At 41.9% G+C, this 26,267-nt stretch overlaps 1 protein-coding gene across 1 annotated transcript; it reads left to right on the forward strand.

Moving 5' to 3' along the window:
* Nucleotides 1-271: 271 nt before the first annotated feature.
* Nucleotides 272-8,053, forward strand: alx1 (ALX homeobox 1; the record flags this gene model as incomplete). Its single annotated transcript, XM_079560328.1, has 4 exons — nucleotides 272-443; nucleotides 5,714-6,003; nucleotides 7,056-7,178; nucleotides 7,742-8,053. The coding sequence occupies 4 exons, from the start codon at nucleotides 272-274 to the stop codon at nucleotides 8,051-8,053; spliced, it is 897 nt and encodes a 298-aa protein (XP_079416454.1).
* Between the last annotated feature and the right edge of the window lie 18,214 nt (nucleotides 8,054-26,267).

A 26,267-nucleotide genomic window follows, 5' to 3' on the forward strand; every position in this document is an offset into this window, starting at 1 on the left:
TACTTTTTTCCCCCTCCCCCCTTATTCGCCTGAGACTTTTCGTTTGAGTTTAGATCCGTATTTTTATCTGGGTCTTGGCCTCGCAGGATAAACTGGAGGTGGGTCATCTTCCGTTTCGGTGCCCGGGCTCGCGTGGGCGTGGTCAGGCCCGGGCTCTGTCCCGTGGCCCCTCCGCGGGATATAAGCCTCTGCGCCTCGGACACGCCACTCCGAGACGCCACTCCCGCTTCTTCTTTTACGCACAAACTTTACGCGCACACTCTCGCAGACCATGGAGTTTCTGGAGGAGAAGTTCCCGCTGAAGAGCGCGGGGATGAAGGACTTCTACCTGGAGCCCGTGCTGCAGAGCCTCGAGAGCGGACACTTCTTCAGCAAAGGCTCGGTGAAGTGTTCGCAGGGCTTCGGGCTGAGCGACAGGGACGAGGCGTGCGCGGAACACAACGGTCAGTCTGCTCAAGGCCGGGGGTTTATTTATTACTATACAGGCTGTTCGGGTCAAAGCTTTAACAGGAAAATCTATGGAGTAATTGTGACTTTTTGAACAAATAAGAGGAAAATCTAGACTTGAAAATAATTAGTACAGGCTGCAGGATTATAAACTCTTTTTTTGTATTGCCGAGACCAGGGTTTTTGTGACGCATTCAAAGACATTATTTGAATTAAGCCAAAATTAACCTCTTAACTCCCACCTGAACCGAGCACATTTTCTCTAGTTTGGCTTCTTCTTAAAGCTTCTGGAATTTTTTTTTTTTTTTTTTTTTTAAAAGCGCCAAAATAGCGATGGAAACGAGACGTAAACGAGGGTGAAAATGCAGCAAGAACATTTTACACTATTGATACATTACCAAACCACATGTAGTACAATATAATGTGCTATGTAACAATGTGTAATAACTTGTACATATGCAGTAGGCTACAATACATTAAGGGTTAGAGTTTGGGTCGTATGTCCTGTTATATTACGTAACATGACATACGTACTTATATAGAGCTTTTCCACCTACATTAGGCACTCAAAGCGCTTTTACAGCCAGGATCCAGTCACCCAATCACTCTCATTCACACACCAGTGGAGCAGACACGGGATACACATTATTCCAATTCCAATCCCGTCAAAATGAATCGCGTTCAATCGAAAACATAATTAATTGTGATTAATTGCATCACATGTTTTGACCAAACACACTTCTGTATCTGAGCACACCGGAGTCTCCAATATTTTCACACAATGAGGGACTTTTACGAAACAAAAGCGACAAAGAGCTACTCATGCATCAAAAAGGCTTGTCTAATGATCCTATTTCAACCCAAAAAAAAGTTTAATTTTGTCCTTATTTTCTACTTTATGAACTTAAAAGTTTGCAGCACCAAAGAAAATGTATCTGATATGTGACATCCTGTGAGCATTTGGTTCAGAAAAAGTAAAATCAATAATCAAATGCTTAAAATGTAGGTGTTTTATGTCGGACAAGTACTAAAAATGAATATAATTATTAGACAAAAATTAACCATGATTAATCGCGATTAATCGAATTTCACAAGTGCGACTAATCCCGATTATTTATTTTTTAAATATATTGACTGACAGCCCGAGTTATTACACATTATTACATAGAACCTTACATTGTACTTAATGTGTCAGGTTCAATGTATCAAAGGTATTGTAAAACATAGCGTGACCCCAAAACGCAATAGAAAAGGTTAAAAAAAAAAACCGTGACAAAGATACAGCAAAAAAGCGACGTCACTGTAACAACGCAGTCTTTCAAATGAGGCGTACAGGCCAATAAGCTGTGAACTCTCCAGTCAATAAGATTTTAGATTTGGGTAAAGCTGAACATGGAGAAACTGCTCGGTTAAGGCCTTTTAAACTGGAATTAGATTTTTTTAAAAATTGGGGTCCAGTTTGCTTTTGAATATCGACGTTTCAGAGGGAGAAAGAACTCCCATCATTATACGCTTTATCTGGACGTGCAGGAAAAAGAAAACGTTAACAGACGCTTTTACAGGAGCGTTTGTGCCACAGAGGCCTTTACGATCCAACATTAGACTTATTTGGCCGATAATAATTCCAGTTCTTACCGGAAAACTATCATTTATCCCGCGTTCCTACCGAGAATAAATCAGCCAGTGTGTGTGAGAGACATTATTGACTCTGAGCGATTGGAAACACGTCCTACTTTTTCGCTCCTTTACGGCAATAATTCAGTCGTTTTTCTATTTATCGTTGCGCCTTTTACGCACCGCGTCTTTACTCTTTAAAATGTAGGTGAATTTTCGAGGGGAAAACCCATCAGACCCCGCGGTTGTAACCCCCTCCCCGTGAGCGCGCGCGTGGATTTATGGCTTTTATGGCCCGTTTATTTTGGCGCAGGTCGCGGTTCGAAGTGTTTTACGCACGGGCTTCTCTCCTCTGGGACGCTCCGTCTTTTTGACACAGGAGCGGCCCGATCTTTCTTTCTTTCTCTCTCTTTTTCTTTCTTTCTCTCTTTCTTTCTTTAACATCAAATGCAGTGAGGGGTTTTTAACAATCCATCGACAGGGTTTGGGGTTTTAGGCTGTGCGTAAAGGCGGAAGAACAATTTACACACAATTTCCAAGCATGAATGCGCCTGAAATTGTCCCAATAAGTGTCCTATTTATTTACAAAAGGTTTTGCGGAATAAAACCTCCACGTGCAGCGACTATAGGCTATTTGAAAAGCATATACTCTTTTTATAGACTTTAAATCCTCTCTCAGACGAAGACAGTTTCCTTTTGATTAATTGTTACTTCTGCTCGTAATATTATCAGTTGTTGCAAACTTGACTTTAGGGAAGGCACATAAGTTAAAGTCCTCATGAGGAAAGTCAATGCAATGTCTCACATATACTTATACCTTTAGGCTATTTAAAACAAGAGAAGGGGGCAAAATCACGTTCTTTAAAGCTACACCGCGTAGAATTTTACCCAATAAATCAAATTGAAATACAAGCATTTATTTTATGACAGATATTTTCATAATTGAAAAATAGCTCATAAATGTACAAACAAACATTTATGAGGCTCACCACCCCTGAGATATGACTGTAAACTTCACCAGGAGTGGGTGCGTCTCCAGCTCGTCTCCATGGAGATGTGACTAAAGTCAGTAGAATTTGAAATTTAAACAGGTTAGTTTCTCATCCAAATCCAGTAGTTTATTAACCACTGCAGTCACCGCATTTTCTGTGTTGAGCTGGTCAATAAGAGCATGTTTTGTTTTGCCGGCAACAGTATAGTCCAAAATGTTACACAGTGTACCTTTAAAGAAACAACGCATGAGTTAATTGCTGTATGTCTAGAATCCCTCTCTTCACACACTTTTACTAAAGTCTTATACTTATCTAAATGTCAATTAATGTTTTGTTTCTTGTAAGTAGCCTGAGTAATTTCTGAAACACATCTTGGTGAATGAATACATTTACTCATTTTTGGATTACTGTATTCAGGTACATTTACTCTTTGGGTATTTAGAATACAGTTACTTTCTCTACAACAAAGGAATACATTGCAGAACTTAATCATTACAGTTCAGTTTCAGAATCGTATCGTAAAGCACTTTCAAAACTTTACAGCTCGGCCATAGTGCAGCACACACACACACACACACGTAGGCAAAATTCATAAAGACACAAGCAATAATACATAAATCAAACGTTTTCAAAGGCAAGTGAAAAAAGAAGTGACTTAAAAACAGGCAGAGACTCTCGATAGGTGATTCCAAAGGCTTGGAGCCGCAAAAGGAAAAGGCACCAGGTTTACGCTGAGTCTTGGGACCATAGGCTGTAGCGGATCTGAAGACCTGAGGGCCCGAGAGGGAGCACAGGGCTCAGTCCGGTCAGAGAGGTGTAAGAGGGGGCGCGGCCGTTTAAACAGTTAAAGGTAAATAAAAGAAATCAACTCGAGAACCCACCGGCAGCTAGAACATTAATACATTACATACATTATTCCATTCCTAAACAGTGGTAAATAAGTTCATAACAGGCGAGTACCAAGTGTAGCCTAAAGTCCTCTGAATTATAGGCTGTGTTTATATGAATATTATCAAAGTATTCGGAATACAGTATAAATTAACTAAATAGTCTATATAGCCAAGGCCCTATACCTGACTTTTTTATTTCAGAAACATGAAGCCACTAAATGAACCTCTTTCCCGCCTTAACCGAGCGCATTTTCTCCAGTTCGGCTTTACCCAAATCTAAAAGCCTGCTGACTGGAGTTTAGAGCCTTTAGGCAAGAGCATCGCCTCATTTGAAAGCTAAGACCTACTTTTTTGGTTGTATTTTTTACGTTTTTTTTTTGTCATTTTGGTGGCTTTCTTTATCCGCTTTGTGATGCTTTATTTGTTGTGTTTTCATTGTGTTTTTGTCCCTTTTAAGTTGTGTTTTTATTGCTTTTTTAATTGTGTTACGGCATGTTTTTGATGCTTCTTTGTCGCTCTTTTGTTGTGTTTTAATCCTTGTTTTTGTTGCTATTTTGACGTTTTTGCTAAGAGGCTTTTTAGATTTGAGTAAAGCCAAACTGGAGAAAATGTGCTCTGTTCAGTTGAGGGTTAAGATGTTTAAGTAATATTGCTTTTACTGGAGTAACTGCTATTCCACTCACTTTGCTCTTATAGTTGAATATTAAAAATAAATAGATTAAATATTTTGCCTCAGGCGTTTTCATGAAGCACAACATTACAAAAGAATGATGTAACGCCATGTGTTAACCTCTTAACCCCCACCTGAACCCAGCAGATTTTCTCCAGTTTGGCTTTACCCAAATCTAAAAGCTTCTTTTAAAAAAAAGTGTCAGAATAGCAACAAAAATTAGAAGAAACAAGGATGAAAATGTGACGACAAATTGACAGAAATGTGATGAAAAAAGTTATGAAAATGTGATGAAAATATGACCAAAAAATGGATGAAAAGGTGACAAAAAATGTGATGAAAATATGATAAAAAAAAGTGACAAAAAAGTGATGATAATATGAAAAAAAAATTACAAAAAGGTAACAAAAAAAAGACAAAAAATCTGGAAAAAAAAAAGACAAAAAAGTAAAAAAAAAAATCTGAAAAAAGTGACAAAAATATACAAAAAAAGGGACAAAAAAATGACAAAAATTTGATGGAAAAAGTGACAAAAATATGAAAAAAGATCTAAAGTAAAAACATGACAAAAATATAACGGACAAAAACGTAAAAAAAAAAGAGACGAAAAAGTGAAAAAAAAATAGATGAAAAAGAGATTTTTTTTTTTTTACAAAACAGTGACAAAAAATATGAAAATGTGACAAAAATTTGACAAAAATGACAAAAAAGTAACAAAAATATGAAAAAAATTGATGGAAAAAGTGACAAAAATATGAAAAAACATCTAAAGTAAAAACATATGACAAAAATATGACCAAAAAAATGACAAAAAAGTAACAAAAATATGACAAAAAGAGACGAAAAAGTGAAAATATGACAAAATTAGATGAAAAAGTGTTTTGTTATTTTTACAAAACAGTGACAAAAAATCTGAAAAAAAGTGACGAAAAATGAACAAAACTATGAGAAAAAAGTGATGAAAATATGACAAAATGCATTAAATTAGATGAGTTTTGTAGGTCTTAGCTTTCAAATGAGGCGTAACAATAGGAGTCTCGATTTGGAGAAAATGCACTCGGTTTCGGGGTTTAAAGAAAGTCTCTCTGCTTCTCCCTCAGGCCCGTACGTCGTCCCCAAACCGGAGGCCGACTCGGTGCACGCGGACCTGGGCACGTGCTGCTCCTCCCCGGTCTCCAGCGACCACCGGGCGGCGAGGGCGGACGTGGAGGACGCGGCGGAGAAGTGCGACAGTCACGTGACCAGCAGCAAGAAGCGCCGCCACCGCACCACGTTCAGCAGCGCCCAGCTGGACGAGCTCGAGAAGGTTTTCCAGAAGACGCACTACCCAGATGTGTACGTGCGCGAGCAGCTGGCCACGCGCACGGAGCTCACCGAGGCGCGCGTGCAGGTACCACGTTCATCTAGCCTCAGCTCTCACTTATTCAGATTCAATACATTCATTCTCAGACTGTGGTGTGGATAAAGGTCCGGGACACTGGACCTACACGGAGGCGCTCGGGGCCTCACCGCTGTGGGCTCATGTTTAATCGCGGGGCCGGACGGGGCCTTTCTGTGGAGTGTTCTCCCGTGTCTGTGCTTCCTCCGGGTTCTCTGGTTTCCTCGTGGAAGCATGGGTCAAATGCAGATCAATAACATTCACCTTAATCACCGTAACCCATGGCGACAGTCAAGCGTGGCACGTTTACATGCATTAATCTAGTGTTTGTTCATTAACCTTTCTGTGTGGAGCATGTTCCCCGGTCTTTGTGTTTCTTACAGTTTCCTCCACCACAGAAAACATGTACATTAGGCTCATGTGTGTATGTGAGTGGTCGGAGGGGCTGATGGCACAGATGAGCAGTCTCTGTCAGTCCCAGGGCAGCTGTGGCCACTGAGGTGAGGCCACACAGCCTTTGCTCTGCCCGATCCCGTCAGACCTCAAAAGCTAAACAAGAAGGGCCTGGCTGGGAGACCGTTTAGGAAACCCCAGGAAGCCTGGGTGAATGTGAGTGTTAGTGACTGGTTGGTGGTCAGAGGGGCTGATGGCGCAGACTTGCCCCACTTCTGTCAGTCTGCCCCAGGGCAGCTGTGGCTACATACAAGTATGGAGTGAATGAATAATGCAGTGTAAAGCGTGAGTGTACAGAAAAGCACTGTATAAAACCGATGCATTATTATTGATATTATTCTTGAGGTTCTGTAGCTGCTCCACTGAGTATTGAGTGAGTATTGAGTGAGTGACCGGCTCTGTACAAATAAAGTACTTTCCTTCCAAATAAACATTGGAAACAAGTGACTCATAGTAAACACAAGGCTCTTGCTTCCATTAAGCTCCTTGTTTTCAGTAAATCGCTGCACAGCGCCTCCTGCTGGACTGAAACATGGCAGATTTATCCCATAAGAGTTGTTTAATATTTCAGGTTCCCGTTCTCAACACTGACCTCCTCTCTCTGTGTCCAGGTCTGGTTTCAGAACCGCAGAGCCAAGTGGAGGAAACGTGAGCGATACGGACAGCTCCATCAGAACAAGCCTCACTTCTCCCCGTCCTACGAGCTGCTGCCGCGCGCAGACACGTACTCACAGGTAAGACACAGACGCAGACACGTACTCACAGGTAAGACACTGACGCAGACGCAGACACAGACACGTACTCACAGGTAAGACACTGACGCAGACACGTACTCACAGGTAAGACACTGACGCAGACGCAGACACGTACTCACAGGTAAGACACTGACGCAGACGCAGACACGTACTCACAGGTAAGACGCAGATGCAGACGCAGACACGTACTCACAGGTAAGACACTGCGAAGGGGCTCTTAAAACTGTGAAATCGTGTAGCTCGCCTCCTCTCAAACGCAGTTCTCTCGCCGTGTTCCGTGCACATGTATCGTAAAATGAACATTGTAATTGGACAGCAGTGTGTGAATTGAAGCGGACCTCAGATCTCTCAGATCATCAATATCTGAAAAACAACATTTAAAACTGCACAAACCAGTACACGTGAAGTTCATATTTAAGTTTCTGAAGTTATTGTGAGCAGTGAACCGAACAGAAATTACATTATTATTATTATTATTATTAGTTCTTTTCCCTAAATCGTGCAGTGAAAGTCCTCTATGTCTCCGTTCCTCTCTCCTGCAGATCCCCAACAGCCTGTGGTCGGGCCCCTCGGTGGCGCCCCCTGTGGTCTCGTCCTGCGTCCTGCCGCGCGCCTCGTCTCCCTGCGTCTCCTCCTACTCCCCGCGCTCCTCCTCCGAACACGGATACATCAACTTCAACCAGCAAAACCAGTTCAACTTCTTCAGCCCGGACTCCCTGCTGTCGGCGCCGGGACCCGCCGCCGCGCACCACGCCTTCGACGCCAAGCCCGAGTTCGAGCGGCGCTCCTCGAGCATCGCCGTGCTGAGGATGAAGGCCAAGGAGCACGCGGCCAACATCACCTGGACCATGTGATCTATGAACCTGGACCATGTGACCTATGAACCTGGACCATCTATGAACCTGGACCATGTGATCTATGACCATGTGACCTATGAACCTGGACCATCTATGAACCTGGACCATGTGATCTATGGATGAGACACTTAAGACTGTTTTACTGCTCCTTCTTTGGACCAGAGAGAGACCGACCATGAACCAGGAGCAGGATTAAAGCCCCTCTGCGGAGCCACCGGGAAGACTACTTGAGTAAAAGCACAGATACTACTGGTCTAATATTACTATAGAAAGTACAAATCTGCTTAACCTCTTAACCCCCCGCCTTAAAGGATCTGTATCATGTTATTTTACCCATCCCAAAGTAAAGTATAGCCATTTATATGATATATTGTACCTCTACTACTATTTTTTGTGAGAAATATAAGTATTTTCTGGGGGTATTTTACAAACCCAGAAGATAAGACGCTTCGATTCCGTTAACTCCGCCCCCTCTCTCCGAGCTGATGCGCCCATGCATTATTAGCAGCAAGAAATATAAATATCACAGCAATAAGTAAAGTTACTTCACAATGCAGTTATAAGGAGTTGACATCTGCAACACAGCTTCATAAATGGCTAACACACACATGTTAACACACATGCTAACACACACATGCTAACACACACATGCTGACACACACGCTAACACACACACACGGTAACACACATGCTAGCACACATGCTGACACACACACTAACACACGCTAACACACACACGGTAACACACATGCTAGCACACATGCTGACACACACACACTAACAAACACGCTAACACACAAGCCAACACACACGCTAACACACACGGTAACACACATGCTAGCACACATGCTGACACACACGCTAACAAACACGCTAACACACACGCTAACACACACACGGTAACATACATGCTGACACACACACTAACAAACACGCTAACACACACGGTAACACACACACTAACAAACACGCTAACACACAAGCCAACCCACACGCTAACACACACGGTAACACACATGCTAGCACACATGCTGACACACACGCTAACAAACACGCTAACACACACGCTAACACACACGGTAACACACATGCTAGCACACATGCTGACACAAACACTAACAAACACGCTAACACACACGGTAACACACATGCTAACACACATGCTAGCACACACGCTAACACACACGCTACCACACACACTAACAAACACGCTAACACACACGCTAGCACAAACGCTAGCACACACGTAACACACATGCTAACACACATGCTAGCACACTCGCTAACACACACGCTAGCACAAACACGGTAACACACATGCTAGCACACATGCTAACACACACACGGTAGCACACATGCTAACACACATGCTAACACACATGCTAGCACACACTATGGGACTTGCATTGGTTATAAAAGTTAATCCACTTTGAGAAGCTTCACCGAACATCCATCAGAGACAGTCACAGAAAAACATTTTTGGTGAAAGTCGCTGAATCCAGGAGAGAAATTCCAACTTCTGGCGAGTGGCCTCTTCTTTAGGAAGGTTGAATAAAGTCCTGTCCTCTCGTAGCCAAACCTGTGACATTATCGTTAGGTAAGAAAAACGAACAGGGTCCAGAGTAGGTTAGAAAGAGCTCCTTCTTCACAACTGTCACTGCAAATCACATCTGTGGTTTTCAGTGGTTTTCCAGCAGAGGGCGGAGCAGCTGCTCAGAGCAGGATTCAGGAGGATTACTGAGAACTGTGTGAATGAAGCCAAAAACCACTCTGGGGGTGTTTTTAGAAAGAAAAACCTTTACAACATGGCTAAAAGCTCCAAAAAGTCGATTTTGCATGATATAGATCCTTTGACCAAGCACATGTTCTTCAGTTCAGCTATACCCAAATCTAAAAGCTTCTCGACTGGAGCTTACAGACTCTACAGGCAGGTGTAACGTCTCATTTGAAAGCTAAGACTCACAAAGCGTTCCTAGCGTTGTCGTTACATTTTTGTCGCTTTTTCATCACCCTCGCTCTATTGTGTTTTTGTAGCTCTTTTTTCACTCTGTTTTCATCCTCATTTACACCTTGTTTTTGTCCCGTTTTTACCAAGAAGCTTTTAGATTTGGGTAAAGCTGAACTGGAGAAAATGCGCTCAGCTAATGTGGGGGTTAAGTGGTTTATAAAAAAGTCTTACAGGTACCAATAAACAATACCGGTATGGTGTGGAAAAAAAGTTGTTTAGGTACTACTGGTATCAAAAGCAGTTTTTTTTTTTAAATTTCTTTCCATGTTTTGATGCTGTTGGTCCAGGGACAGCATTAAAGGAGGTGACCTGGATGTTTCAGCTCAAATACATGATTTCTTCCCCCATTTTTCATTTTTGTTTTTCCCAATGTTTGTCCCAATTCTCCCATTTTTTCCCCCACATTTTTTGTGGATTTTTTTCCTATTTTTTTCTTGATTCCCCAATTTCCCCCTCTCATTTTTGCTAATTTTCTATTACTAATATATTCTCTATTTCCCCCCATTTTTTCCCCAAATTCTTCCACCATTTTCACACATTTCTTGACATCGGAGATGAACCCGATATTGTAAATTTGCAGATCTTCCACTTCTGTTTTCTGGTTCTAGATGACAAATATTTCAGATCGTGAAAAGTGTCGTTCAGGTGTCAATATTGAAAACCAAGTATCGTTCAAGTACTGGTATTGAAACTGCAATGGTACCCAGCCCTATAATATCTGTTTATTCACACCTGTCTTTTCCAGTACGGTGGCCCCTGTGCGACAAACGCTGTGCCTCAAAAGTCACTCATGCGTCGGTGTCTGATGCGCTACTGAAGAGATGTTTTGTGTTTTATGAACAAATAAAAAGACACTGTTGGTGAAAAGTGCGTTCTGTCTGGAGGTTGCAGGATTCAGCCTCAGAAGCTCAGCAGGAAGGGCCCGGTCGGTGCTTGGATGGGAGACCGTTTGGAAACACCAGGAAGCCTGAGTGAATGTGAAGTGTGAGTGAGTGTTTTCTTACAGTAAAGTGCACAAAACATGTCACACAAAAGCAGTGTCTTGAAAATGAACAGAATTGTGCAGGAACATTACTGTCCAGAGCCCAAACCCCAGCAGCAGAGCCTGTATCAAAGGAAGTTACTGAAAACCCGTGGAGAAATGATGGGTTAATGATCCCTCATGGTCACACACACATACTGGTAGGCTCATAGGCGCCATCTGGTGGTGTAAAAGCATTGCAGCAGTGAGCCTGAAAAAGCGGACTCAGCTCATTTATTCTCGTTCAGAAATATGAGCCAGGATTGAGCTGTTTAAAGGGACTATACGGAGTTTAAAGATGTTAAAATTAAGTATTTTCCTCCCCCTACATGTTCCAACAATGTCCTGATGCAGGGTTAGGCAAGTTTGCATTGTGGAGGGCCGACTTTAATCATTGCCAAAACCCTTTTCACCATTGAACTTTTTTCTGCAACTGCCAATGTTTTACAATATTATTATTGCAAATGAAATTCTAAATTGTCATATATCGTCTAGAAAAAAGCCCAATAACATTAATTTTAACTGATTCCATGGAGTTTCCAATGGAAAATTTAGAAAATGTCCTATACACTCGCGACCCACAGAAAATGGTTCTGCAATCCACTTTCTGGTCCCGACCCACAAGTTGAGAATCATGTTTTACATTATGTATGAGTGGGGTGCTCTGCTGAGAATTTTTAAAAATACTGACACTATTTCTCGCAATAAAAATATTTCTCAAAATCATCTTGCGGGCCAGAGGGCCTGATGTTGCCTACCCCTGTCCTAGTGTGTAGAATGAGCTCAGATCTGTTGCTGAACCTGTTGCTGAAAGCTATAAAAATGACTTGGAGAAAAAGATGGCTGACAACAGACTGGGCTCTTTTTGGTGTAGCATGAAAACCTTGACTGGTCTTCACAAGGAAGGCAGTTGTCAGGTGCTCCTTGTAGGTTTTAAATCCAATATTCATTTGGCAAATACAATTAATGATTTTTATTCCCGCTTTGAAACCTCAGATTTTATGAATGAGGTCTTTAAGTCGACCAAAGTTAACAAGAGTTGGGGTCCTGATAACATCTGCGGCCACGCTCAATTTTCTTGCACATTTTTAATTTGTCACTGGAAAAGCAACAGGTACCACAAATCTGGAAAGATTCAGTGATTGTCCCAGTCCCTAAATCGAATAGACCCAAAAGGTTGGAGGATTTTTGGCCTGTAGCACTAACATCCATTGTTATGAAAATGAAAGAAATTCTTCGAAAAACTGAGCATGCACTTGACCCCATGCAGTTCGCTTACAGGCCGAAAAGAGGCGTTGAGGATACCACTATAAACTCGCTTCATCTGCTCCTCAAACACCTGGAGGGAAAGGGGACTCATGCACGCCTTCACGTCAGCTTTTAATACGATGCAACCATATGTGCTTGCCAAACGGCTTATGGCGTATTATAACATTTGAATCTTGATTTAAACATTGTAGGCTGGGTTCTTGACTTTTTAACTAAAAGAAGTCAAAGAGTGAGAGTCAATGGTGAACTCTCTGATCAGCGCACTGTTTCGACAGGCTCACCCCAAGGTTCTGTTCTCTCACCCCTGTTGTTTATACTGTACACTAGCATGTGTCAGAGTGACCATGAAAACCGAATCATCTTAAAACACGCAGATGACTCAGTTATTGTAAGTCTACTTCACAAAAATGAAAGTCAGTGTGGCCCAGTTGTTGATGATTTTGTCAAATGGTGTGACGAGTCTTATCTTCTCTTGAACGTTGCAAAAACAAAAGATATGACCATCGACTTTAGGAAGAGCGCTCTCCCACATGTTGTAACATATATAAAGGGACAACAAGTGGAGGGTGTGGAGTCCTACAAGTATCTTGGAACAATTATAGATTGCAAACTGAATTTTAATGAAAACTGTGCTGCTGTTTGTAAAAAGGGCCACCAACGACTGTATTGTCTTCAGAAGCTGTCCTTCTTTCATGTAGATAAAACTGTGATGACACATTTCTATCGGGCATTCATCGAAGCGACCCTAGCTTTTTGCCTGGTCGCCTGGTACGGGAGCTCTTCTGTTAGAAACAAAAACGCCTTGAATCAGCTGGTCAAGTGGTCAAGTAAAGTCATTGGCCTCAGACCAGTTTGGACTTTCTGCATGATAGACAGTTAGAGAGGACGGCACGAAGCATCGTAACAGACTCAGAGCATCCTTTGCATTCAGAGTTTCGATTGCTTCCGTCTGGGCGTCGGTTTTTGATGCCAATAAGAAAAGCTTTGTTCCCGCTGCCCTTTCCTTTATGAACAAGTCGGGATCAAATTGCCCCGACACAGCTTTTTTTTATCTTTGTTACTGTCAAGTGGCTTAAACGTCAGTAGTTTCTGTACCAAAGGCACATCATGTTAGCACTTACAAGTTTTATATTTAAATATGTGTGATGTTTTATCTTTGTATAATATGTTTTAATGTGTCGACTAGTTCTCAGAACTGCAAGACGAATTTACCCACGGGCACAAATAAATTAACCTAGCCTAAGCTCAGACCTGTTCACCACAACTGCCTCTAAAATCCTGCACTGTCACTGAAAAAGGTGTCACTTCAGGTCCGAAGTGCCGTCATGCACGAGCTTAATATAGAAGCTGCAGTTACACGTATGACCTGACGTGGCAGTAGTGAGCATAAAATGGCTAACTTGCATCTAGCCCCTTTAATATAGAAGGTGCAGTTAGAAAGAGGAGATAATGAGAATAAAAACAAATGAATGAATGAGAGAAGTTTCAGTGATACAACCATCTAAAAAAGTGACTAACACCCATTTAAACCTGGTTCTATCGATTATTCAGATTTATGTAAAAATGATCTACAGGGAAACTTTCAAATGAAATGTTCTAAATTCGTTTTTCCCCAACTCCCGATACTACTATGACTTGTAGACTTGTACGACTTGGGAGCAGTGGGCGGGACCTCTGATCACCGGGGAGGGAGTGTGTTATTGATGGCGGAGTTTAACCCGCAGGTCAGAACCATCGGAGCCACAGACAGAGAAATACTGCGGCGCATCCGTCACTGTACGCACAGGAAATGAGAGTACTGAGAGTATTTGTACTGCAACACACTTCCACATTCCACTGGAGAGTTTGTGGTTCAAGAGAAAACTCACTTTAACTCTTTAGAGAGCTCAAAATGCACCGTTCCATTGTTCCCAAAGCCTAATCTTTTAGTAAGACAGGTTTGTTTACCTGCTTTACTTATTATTATTTTATTTATTTGTTTATTTGGTCGGGACTACTGTGCATGTTAACCCCTTAACTCCCACCTGAACCGAGAACATTTTCTCCAGTTTAGCTTTAGCCCAGTCCAAAAGCTTCAGGAAAAAAAACTGTGAAAATAGCAACAAAACTGAGACGAAAACAATGATGGAAATGTGACAAAAAAGTGAGAAAACATTGACAAAAAAGATTGCAAAAATGTGACAAAAAATGACAAAAAATTGAAAAAAAAATTATGAAAAAATGTGACAAAAAATGACCCAAAAAAATGACAAAAATGTGACAAATGTGACAAAAAATGACAAAAATGTGATGACAAAAAATGACACAAAAATGTGACAAAGTAACAAAAAAAAGACAAAAATATGACAAAAAATGACAAGAAAAATGACAAAAAATTAATAAAAAATTGACAAAAAATTACAAAAAAACTACAAAAAAATTGCAAAAATGTTACAAAAAAATTACAAAAATGTGACAAAAGTGACAAAAAAATGACAAAAATTTGACAAAAAAAGTGACAAAAAATCACAAAAATTTGATAAAAAATTGACAAAAAAATTACAAAAAAATTACAAAAATGTGACAAAAAATTGACCAAAAAAATACAAAAAAATTACCAAAAAATTACAAAAATGTGATAACAAAAATGACAAAAATAATTACAAAAAAGTTACAAAAATGAGTTGAATACCCAACAAAAAATGATGGAAAAAAAATCTGATGACGTGAGGAAAAAGATCCTCTCGGTTCAGGCGGGAGTTAAGAGGTTAAAGGGGCTAGATGCAAGTTGGCCATTTTTTACTCACTACTGCCACCTCAGGTCATACGTGTAGCTGCAGCCTCTACTTTCTGAGCGACAGTGCAGGATTTTAGAGGCAGTTGTGGTGAACAGGTCTGAGCTCATTCCTAGGACATGGCTGGAGCAAGAAGGAGGAAAATACATAATTTTAACTTTTGTAAACTCTGTAAAGTACCTTTAAAGGGGCTAGACGCAAATTAGCCATTTTATACTCACTACTGCCACCTCAGGTCATACGTGTAACTGCACCTTCAATATTAAGCTTGTGCATGACGGCACTTCAGACCCGAAGTAACACCGTTTTTTGTGACAGTGCAAGATTTTAGAGGGAATTGGGGTGTGAACAGGTCTGAGCTCATTCCACACATTAGGACTGGGGTAGGCAATGTCAGGCCCGGGGGCCAAATTCCGCCCACCATAAAACCTTTGGCCCCCAAGAGAATTTTGAAGAAACATTTATTCATAAATCAGAGACCAAAAGGACTCAATGCTTTCACATTTCCCAGCAAATCACTGCATTAGGTCATAGATTATGCGCAAACGTATATATGTGGAAAAAGGGTGCTTTACTTTGGGCTACAAATGTGAGTTTCGGCCCATGGCGTTTTGGAAATGAAGAAAATCGGCCCTCCATGACACAAACTTGACTACCCCTGCATTAGGACATGGCTGGAACATGTAGGGGAGCAAAATACATAATTTCAACATTTGTAAACTCCGTAAAGTCCCTTTAATGAACAAACATACTTACTTAAATAATTAAAACATAGTTGAGAGTGAGATAAGATGAACCACCCTTATATTATGAAAAAAAAAAAGTTGAAATGTAAGACTATAGATTTACATGATTTGAACTTGCCAGACAAAAAAATGGAAAATTTGGCTTTAAAATAACCCCACTTTTAATGAAAAAGCTTTTTCCCCCCGCTGTTTAGAGTATTTTTTTGGCCAAATCCCAAAAACAACTGTCAGAAACAAATAAAACATGCAAGTCATTTTTTCCCCCTGATGTCGGTTGGTCATTAAGTTAGGTATAAAAGGGGATGAATAATTTAGGAAGATTTCTTCTTCCATCCATCCATCCATTTTCTTCCGCTTTATCTGGGGCCGGGTCGCGGGGGCAGCAGTCTCAGCAGAGATGCCCAAACTTCCCGATCCACACACACCTCCTCCAGCTGTTCTGGGGGGACCCCGAGGCGACACCAGGCCAGCTCGGAGACATAGTCCCACCACCGTGTCCTGGGTCTTCCACGAGGCCTTGTCCCACTAGGACATGCCTGGAACACCTCCCGCGGGAGGCGACCAGGAGGCATCCAGAACAGATGCCCGAGCCACCTCAGCTGGCTCCTTTCGACGTGAAGGAGCAGCGACTCTACTCCGAGCTCCTCCCGGGTAACTGAGCTCCTCACCCGATCTCAAAGGGTGCGCCCAGCCACCCTGCGAAGGAAAGATTTCTTCTTAATTAAACACAAATCTCTTGGTTTTGTCAACGAAGAAACATGGGGGTAATTGACCAAAAACATTGGGGTAAATTGAGCTCCATAAAAAACAAAGAAGAAACAAATTACAGAACATTTTAATGTACTTTTTTTTTTTTTTTTTTTGCATTGTTTATGGGTGGTTCTGGGTCTAGTAGAGACAAGCAAATTGAAATTAGATATTAAATTTAATTATTTGGGATTTATTTAGAGACTGAAATGTCATAATCTGCAGAAGGAGGAGCTACATTTTTTAAAATTCCATATTTTAAAGCATGTGTGTGGATCGGGAAGTTTGGGCATCTCTGCTGAGACTGCTGCCCCCGCGACCCGGCCCCGGATAAAGCGAAAGAAAATGGATGGATGGATGGATGGACGGATATTTTAAAGCATCAATCTGATGCATTTTGAGATGCATTTTTTTTGCCAACTTAGCTGGAGAAACTTAACTTCAGCCAGGGGTCAAACATATGAGGGCCTCTTTACTTGGTATTATGCATTTACAGTATATGAGTATATGTATAAGGGCACCACAAATGGCTAAATGCACGACCCCCACAAGAGATGGAGGACGTGCTGTAACTTAACTCCTCTCCATCGTGATTGACGCCAATACAATGTTATGCCATTCAAAACATTGGCATAACGTTGTATTGTTATGCCAATGCCAATACATGACATTGTATTGGACATTCTCAGCTTGGGTCCAGTTGGTCAACACCAGCTCACACTAAAGGACTGTGGCTGCCAAAACAATAAATATATCTATAAATAAATCAAATAAAGATCAAATGTGCAAAGAAATGCATGCATTTATTATAAAAATGCATTTATTTATTTCTGTATTTATTTCTTTAGGAGGGGTAGAGCATTATGTTATAACTAACTTCTTCCTACTCCCTTTGAGCAGCACTAATACCTCTTATGTTGTGAAAAATTCTGTATGTTATATGTATACTATACCTGTATGCATCTGTTGCTCAAATAAACTAAACTAAACTAAACTAAACTAAACTAAACTAAACTATTTATTTCTGTATTTATTTCTGTATTTCTCTTAATGTATGCAAATCAGGGGGTGGGTCTTGAGTCCGCTGCTGTAAGCTCATTGGTTCATCTTTCTTCATGCACACAGTTTGATTTCAGACGCCTTTTCCAGCATAGACACTGCCAAACACGAGCTCTGCTTCAGTGACAGTGGCACAGATAGTAGAGCGGGTCGAATCCTGTCGTTATTACACACTGTCGTTGTGTCCTTGGGCAAGACACTTCACCTGCCTTGCCCTCAGTGTCTGCGTACATTGGTGTATGAATGAGTGTGTGAATGGGTGAGCGGGATCCTTTCTGGAAAGATCTTTGAGTGAACAAAGGCGTCAGTGGTGCAGTGGGTAGAGCGGGAAGTCTCATGATCGGAAGGTCAAGGGTTTGAATCCTGCCTCGAGCGCAGACATTGCCAAACATGAACTCTGCTTTAGTCTAGTTTTTTCCCCCACCTTCATTAGGCACTCAAAGAGCTTTCCAGCAAGGATCCGCTCACCCATTCACACACCAATGTACGCAGACACTGAAATCAGTCTGTGTGCATGAAGACAGATGAACCAATGAGCTTACAGCAGCGGCTTCAAGACCCACCCCCTGATTTGCAGACATAAAGAGAAATACAGAAAGAAATACAGAAATACAGAGATGAATAAATGAATACAAAATGAATAAATACAGAACAAATAAATACAAAAAAATAAATTCATACATAAATAAATAAATATATAGATAAATAGATGAACTTATAATAAATGCATGTATTTCTTTGCACATTGGATCTTTATTTTATTTATTTATTTATTTATTTATAGGTTTATTTATAGATTTCGGCAGCCACGGTCCTCCATCGATTTCCATGACTTGAAAAGAGACGTGGGAACCCTGTTATAGGCGCCATCTAGTGGTGAAAAGGCATTGCAGCGGTGAGTCTGTGGGTGAATTGTGTCTGTGGGTGTCTGAATGGAGGCGTGGTGTCTCTACCGCGCCTCAGACGGCTCCTTGGATGGTGTTTCCTTACCTGGTTCATCCGTGCTCAGCTTTATGTAAGCCTTATGTCCATGATGGATCTGATATCACCAAATAATGAAGAGTCCAGGACCGATCTGTCTGTCTGTCTGTCTGTCTGTCTGTCTGTCTGTCTGTCTGTCTGTCTGTCTGAGGAGAGAGGAGAGACGAAGAGGAGAGGAGAAGAGAAAGAGTAATATTGATGTCTTATCTTACAAAAGCTTAATAAATAAAGTGGTCCATGAATTACGCAAAGTGAAAGCATCTTTTTATACTACACTTATAGGAAATGCAAAGAGAAACAGTCATTCCCTCTGGAAATACTTCAATAACTAACTGATAAAACAACTAAACACCTTCCTTTGAACAGAAAGGAGGAGTGTCTGGCAGGCCAGGCATAACAGAATGTTCAACCCCTTAACTCCCACCTGAACCGAGCACATTTTCTCCAGTTTGGCTTTACCTCAGTCCAAAAAGCTTCTGGAAAAAAGCTGTGAAAATAGCAACAAAACTGAGACGAAAACAATGATGGAACTGTGACAAAAGGTGAGAAAACATTGACAAAAAAGTGACGAAAAATTGGTGAAAAAGTGGCAAAAATGTCACAAGAAATTGACAAAAAATTGACGAAAAAAATGACAGAAATTTGATAAAAAATTGATAAAAAAATGACAGACATGTGACAAAAAATGACAAAAATGTGACAAAATTTGACAAAAAAGCTCCAAAAATGAGTTAAATTCCCAGCAAAAAAATGATGGAAAAAAAATCTGATGACGTGAGGAAAAAGATCCTCTCGGTTCAGGCGGGAGTTAAGAGGTTAAATGTTCACGCTGAAAACAAACCAAAGCTGTACCTGTCTGTAAATAGCACTGAGTCTGTGTGAATGGAGGTGTGAGCGTATACACTAAAGTTTCGCTTTCAAAAATACGGGACATTTTCTCGCGCCCATTTTGAGCCGTCTCACCCATAACTGTCAATCAATCAGTCAATCAATCAATCAATCAATCAATCAATCAATCAATCAATCAATCAATCAATCAATCAATCAATCAATCAATCAATCAATCAATCAATCAATCAATCAATCAATCAATCAATCAATCAATCAATCAATCAATCAATCTACAGTTATCACAATACCACAACACCTGAGCACCCACAGGACAGAGACACCTCCACCTGAGCACCCACAGGACAGAGACCCTGGTGCCAATTCATTGTCACTACTGTGAAAACTGCAGAAGCTATTGAAGAGTAATATCCATGAATGGTCATAATATTTGGGCATGGATTTCAAAATAAAGGTCCAGACCTGAAAAGTAAAGGTTGTAGAAAGTTGATGATTGATTACTGGTGCCATTTCATTGGCCCAATCATCCCATCAACACTTGTATTACCACCAGAGGGATTTATTAAGGTAAACAAGTTACTTAGTGCTGCTTTAAAATGTGAAACTAAGTGATGATATAGACTCGTTACCTGCAAAGTGACACATGTTCAGCCTTTATTTGTTATAATTTTGATGATTTTGGCTTACAGTCCATTTTCAAAAGATTCTAATTGATGAGATTTTTAATTTGTGGTTTTTACAAGCTGAGCCATAATAATCAAAACACTATACATCTCCCACATTGCATGTAATGAGTCTATCATATATTAGTTTCACAGTTTAAGTTGAATAACATAACGATATTCTAATTTTGCAAGTTTCACCTGCATCTGTCCGAGAATCTGACCATTATTATTAGTTTATTGGTTTATTTGGTCAGCTTTTCTGCCCAACATTTCTTCATTAACATTGCTGCTTTACTGAAATTAAATGATTATCCAACTGATGTCATCCATCTAAATAAGTCATATTTTCAAAAGCATTAGAACCTGTCATGTGCACTTTAACAGCTGTGAGGCGGAGTGAGGGAGAAAGACCAGCAGGGGGCGACAAAGGACAGAGGAAAACTAAAAAGAAAGGGCTCCCCTGGTTAGTGCTCTGGTTCTGACTCCAATATTGTTTTTTCTACATATAAAATCCGTTAAGGGTGGAGGAGCCAGTCCATTTAGAACTTTAAAAATAAGGCAAGCATCCAGGAACTTCTGATAGCTCTCAAAATCTAAAATGTTATATTTGCGCACCATATTACAGTAATGATAATGCAAGGGCTTCTTGTCAAAGGTTCTAAGCGTTTTCTTAAACAGAGACTTGAGTGGCTTTAAAGTGCTCTTTAAAGACGTATGGGACCAAGTCATGTGACAATAATTAATGTGGCTAAATATCACAGTGTGCATATGAACCTTTGCTGACTCTACCGTCAAGTAAGGCCTTGTATGTTTAAAGTTTGCCAAATTAAATGTAACATTATTGCATATTTTCTTGATATTGTCTCAAATTATATTTAAATATCTGTACCACCCTAGTTGCTCTAGAGATATGTTCTTACCTGAGCTTAGACAAGTTGATACGTACCTGTCTGGTCTTTGTGCCCGTGAAAGAGCGTGGTAGCTTCTAACTTCACCCCCGTTTGGAACTATAGGAATACACTGGGAGAGGCTCAATGCTAACAACATCTTTTTGCGTGACTGAGGGCACGGACAAAGACCAGACAGGTACGCATCAACTCGCCTAAGCTTCGTAAGATCATATCTCAGTATGTAAAAACGGTGGCCTGTTCCTTTAAATATTAGGGCAGCCTAGTCTTTAGACATTTGTAAGGCTTTGTTAACTCGTTTGCAAAGGCTTTTAACTTAAACTGAGTGGGACATTTTTATTGGTATTTGTTGTGTAGCGGACAGTAGGGGCTCCCTCCCGAAACTATTGGGTGAGGCTGCTTCCTGCCTAATGGCAGAAGCGGCCTCTTTAAATCTCCCCTGCGCCTGGCACTCACTCTCGACTGCTGCTGGCTGGTGACAGGTGTGTTTTTAACTTCTCCCCTCGGTTTTAGTATTTTAATCTTTCTGGTTTTAGAGCTTTTAACGTACTCCGGTGGCGGCTATTTCCCCCCGTTTTAAGAGCAGTTTTAAGGTGGGACAAGCGTTTTAATATTTTGTTTACATTCATTATATTTCGGTTTTAACGTTTGTTTCCATTTTAATTGCAGATTTTAGCCCGCTACTGTTTTGTCTGGAGTTCGTTTTAGGGTTTATTTTGGTTGCATTTGAGTTTGTTTTTGTAGCTTTTTAAACCCTTTTAGCGCTGCACCAGTTTTGTACAGCAGTCCCTGGGTCTTTTAGTCTTTAGATTTCAGTTCCCTTGGATGTGCTTGGGTGGGGGATTCGGCCCGTTTTCTTTGTTTTGCACTTTTGTTTTTTAGTGTGTGTGTGTTTGTGGGGAGCACTTTCTGTTTTGTTTGGGGTGGGGCTACCCCCTCTCAAGCCATTCATGTTTGGTTATTTTCTAACGTTTATTTTGTGTTCCAGATTCCCTTTGGTTCTGGCCCAGGGGCTGCAAGGTTTTACTTGTGATTTGCACTTTTAACATTGGCCATTTTTAATATAAATTTTAATCATAGTAATAAATACTTTTTAATATCGAACTCCTGGTCCTTTTAAATGAACTTTTAATTACATATTTTAAAAGCTCTGCCTCTGTTCTTACAAATCCTTATCTGCGTGTCCTTTGGTTTTATCTTTGGGTTAATTATTTTTTAAAGTACCTCAGGTCACAAATGTGGCGTTGTTGGCAAGGATTTGTAAGAGAGACATGTGTTTTTAATAGTGTAATTTATTGGTGCAGTAGTGCATAGGCTGTAGGCTTAGTTAAATACAAAACAGTAGCAGGCCCGGCGTTGTACCGTGGCCTGGCCTCTACCTGAACCTGTCCTGTGACTACCTGTTTGATTCTGCTTCTGCTCTCATCTCCATCTGAAGTAGACATGGACGCCGCTGAAGTGCAGGAATTGAGAGATCTGGTGAAACAACTACAAGCGGACAATGAACTTTTACGACAGAACGAGCTACAGCTCAGGAGGACCCTCGTGAGGGTACCTCCTTTCAGAACTCTGCTGGTACCTCTACTCGACGCACCTCTAGTCATGGACACTCAGCTACTGGTGAACGTATTCTTTTCATTCCTCGTGAGCGTAAATGCCCAATTTTTAGAGGGAGTACAGGCATTGGAATTAATGACTGGGTAGAGGAGGTACGGGCTAGTATGCGCGCTAGGTACCTTTCACCACTTGACCAGGCTTATTTAATTTATGATCATCTTAAGGGAGAAGCAAAGGAAGAAATTAGGTACAGGCCTGGAGCCGAGCAGGAAAATCCTGAAACCATTCTGAAAATTTTGCAGGAACTGTATGGGTGTTCAAAATCATATGTTCATATGTTCATATGAATTTCTTTTCTAGAAAACAGCTAGAAGGTGAAACACTGCAAGAGTATTCACATGCTTTATTTTGTTTAATGGACAAGGTTACCAAAAGTGCTCCAGGTGTGTTTCAAAATTCAGCTATTCTGTTAAAAGACCAATTTGTTGAGCATGTACTGGACCCATCTTTACGTAGGGAACTAAAGAGGCTGGTTCGGTTACAGCCTGGCTCCACTCTATTAGATGTGAGACGTGAAGCGATTAGGTGGGAGCAAGAGGGCCAACCATAGGGGGCGCAGTCAGTCTGTACCATCATTTTGTGCAATTCAGTGTTCTCAGGCTACGGGGACTGGAGTTTTCCAGATAAATCTCAGAATGAACTAGCTGACCTTAAATAATTGTTTGTTAAACAACAGGAGCAGATAAACATGCTAACACAAAATATGTTGCAGTTACAAAGTAACCGACCCCCTAGTTTTAATAGAGGTGGCCCACTTATTTGCAGGCCATGTCAACGGCCCGGTCACATCGCCCACAACTGTCGCCAGCCACAGCATAGCCAGAGCGCGGGGCCTCCCTTTCCTCAACAGGGGCAGGCCACTTCAGCTAGTCAGCAAACGGAAAACTAGTTCCTTCTGTGTTGCAGAGCCACATGGCAGAAGGGAATGACACTGGCTCCACTGGCTCCAGCTTTAGAAGCAACGTCTCTAAAAAATCGCAGGAACTTGTCCCACTGTAACAGTGAGTCTGGGTGGGGTGGAATACGAGCGATCGCTGTTATTGTTTACTTCCGCAATTTTCGCCGGATGTTTTGGTGAATGGTAGGCAACAGCTGATGCATACAGGCCTCTAACTCGGTTTTATAAAATGATAGATCTGTTACAGCGCAAGGGAAGCAATGCACTGTTTATGGACATTGTTTTTGCTGATTATAGAATTTTAATAAAATGTTTATCAAATATGAAAATGTAAAATACCTACCACGGCCAACGGATGTGACGACATCGCGATCGCTCGTATTGAAATGTCTCCATGACACAGGGTCCATGGTAACAACCATCACTGAAAGCTTTTTTGCTAGCAACTTCAAGGAAAAGTTAAGCTCCTGCCATTGGCTTGAGCTTCATGCTGCTAATGGGGTCGACATACCTTATGTTGGCTATTTGGAGACAGATGTTGAGGTACTAGGCAAAGTTGTGCCAGGTCGCTGCGTTTTGGTTGAGACCCCCCTCATAATTTGCCCCAACCTAAGGTCCCAGGCATTTTGGGCATGAATGTAATCAGAGAATGTTACAATGAGCTTTTTCAGCAGCATGGCCCCTCACTGTTTGAACTCCCTTTTGTGACAGGAGCCTCTTCCCCCGGTTTAATGCATTTCAGCACTGTCAGAGAGCCCAGGTAGAGGGAGACGGGCCTAAAACAGGCATGGTACGAGTACGAGGTCGGAGGCCAGTGTGCATTCCTGCAGGTACAGTAAAGATTGTCCCAACCACATGTCCCCAAGGCAGGTTTGGTCCCTTAGAGTCTGGCCTTTTTGAACCACTGACAAGTGTGCGTTCTAGTCCAGCAGGTGTAGTAGCCCCTGCCATGGTCGCAGTGCATCGAGGCACGGCGTACATCCCTGTGTTAAATGTAGGCACCACAGACGCCCTGCTCCAACCCCGCATCCCCGTAGGCATGTTGAGTCCAGCCGACATAGTGAGTCTACCAGAGGGTGTCACTGAAGTAGTGAGGTCTGCTAACGAGCAGGTGAGAGCCACGATTTCCTCTCAGATCGGTACAGAGAGCACCCAGCCAAGCCCTGTAGACGGTCTAGATCTGTCAAAACACGCAGAGATGCATTTCCCTTACCCAGGATTGAGGAGTCACTGGATGCACTTCTCTGGTGCAAAATGGTTCTCAACCATAGACCTTGCTCGCGGCTATAATCAAGTCCCTGTGGTCGAGCACGACAAGATGAAAACTGCGTTTTGCACACCGTTTGGCTTGTTCAAGTTCAACAGGATGCCATTCGGCTTATGTGCATGCGTCGGCGTTATCGTTACCCGTTCAGACGAGCTCGTACACAGATGCAGTTTTAGCTGATTTTAACAAAACTTTCTCAGGGTCCTCAGGGTTCCCGTTCGTTTTTAACGTCGTATTTACCCGGATCTAAACTTTCACAACTTTTAAACGCTTCCTAACCTCAGTGTGGACTTGTGCTAACCGGAGGCTAACCTCAGCGTGGAGTTGTGCTAACCGGCGGCTAGTTTATGGCTACACTCACCTCCACGCCCAGTTGCAGGGACTGCGCTGGTCTGAGCCAAAGATTTGCTGATCTGGAGCAAAGGATTTCCATGTTGTTTAATATCCAGGAGGAAAGGGACTCAGAGATAATCGTGGGCAAAACTCAAACCAGCCCCACCAGTGCGGAGCTAGCTGACACGGTGCATTCTTCCGGTGACGTCTCCAATGACGCTACCTGTCCACGTCAGCAGGCCGCCTCCTGCCATGTCCCCGGCAGTGTGAACTACTGGCTCCAAATCGATACTAAGCCCAAACGTCCAGTTCCCGGACTTGGGCTGCCCACAAACATCATGCGAGTGTGGTGCGCAGACACTGCCCAGAGACCAGAGCAACTCATCACGCACCTCGAGTCCGCAACTGCAGACGGCCCAGGGGCCTCCATCGCCTCCCCTCCGCGCACGCTGGGGCCGAGTGCTCGGGATGAGCGGGGGGATACGCCTGCTACTCCGTCCGGGCCCGCGTTGAACCGCACGGTGCCCGAGCGCGCCTCCGCTGTGGAGGAGGCGCGCCCTGCTACTCCATCAGAGAGAAGCAGCGAAAGGGGGGGAAAATGGCCTCCTCAATGCTGGGGCCTTTCACCATTCTCAAAATCGAGGGGAAGAATGCCGATCTACAGTCAGAAAAAGGCAAGACCATATCAAAAATCACCATATCATTTAATTAATTACAAACAACCCTCTGCACGCATCCCCCATAAATGGCCAATGAATTCTCCACCATCCATAACCCCACCTCCATGTAGCCCAGCCACCACACTTACTGCACTTAGTCCAGCACCTACACTTTCACCTCTAAACCTGGCCATACAGTGCCTCTCGTAAGTATTCATACACCTTGAACCTTTGCACATTTTGTCATGTTTACAACCCTAAACATAAAGATTTTATTTACATTTTTTTTACTGGACGTTCACACACAAGTAACCGACAACTGTGAAGTGAAAGCAAAATGATACATGATTCTGTTATTTTTTTTAAAATAGAAAAGTGAAAAGTGGGGCGTGCATAAGTATTCATACAGC

This window comes from Gobius niger, assembly GCF_951799975.1.
Source record: "Gobius niger genome assembly, chromosome: 7".
Lineage (NCBI taxonomy): Eukaryota > Metazoa > Chordata > Actinopteri > Gobiiformes > Gobiidae > Gobius > Gobius niger.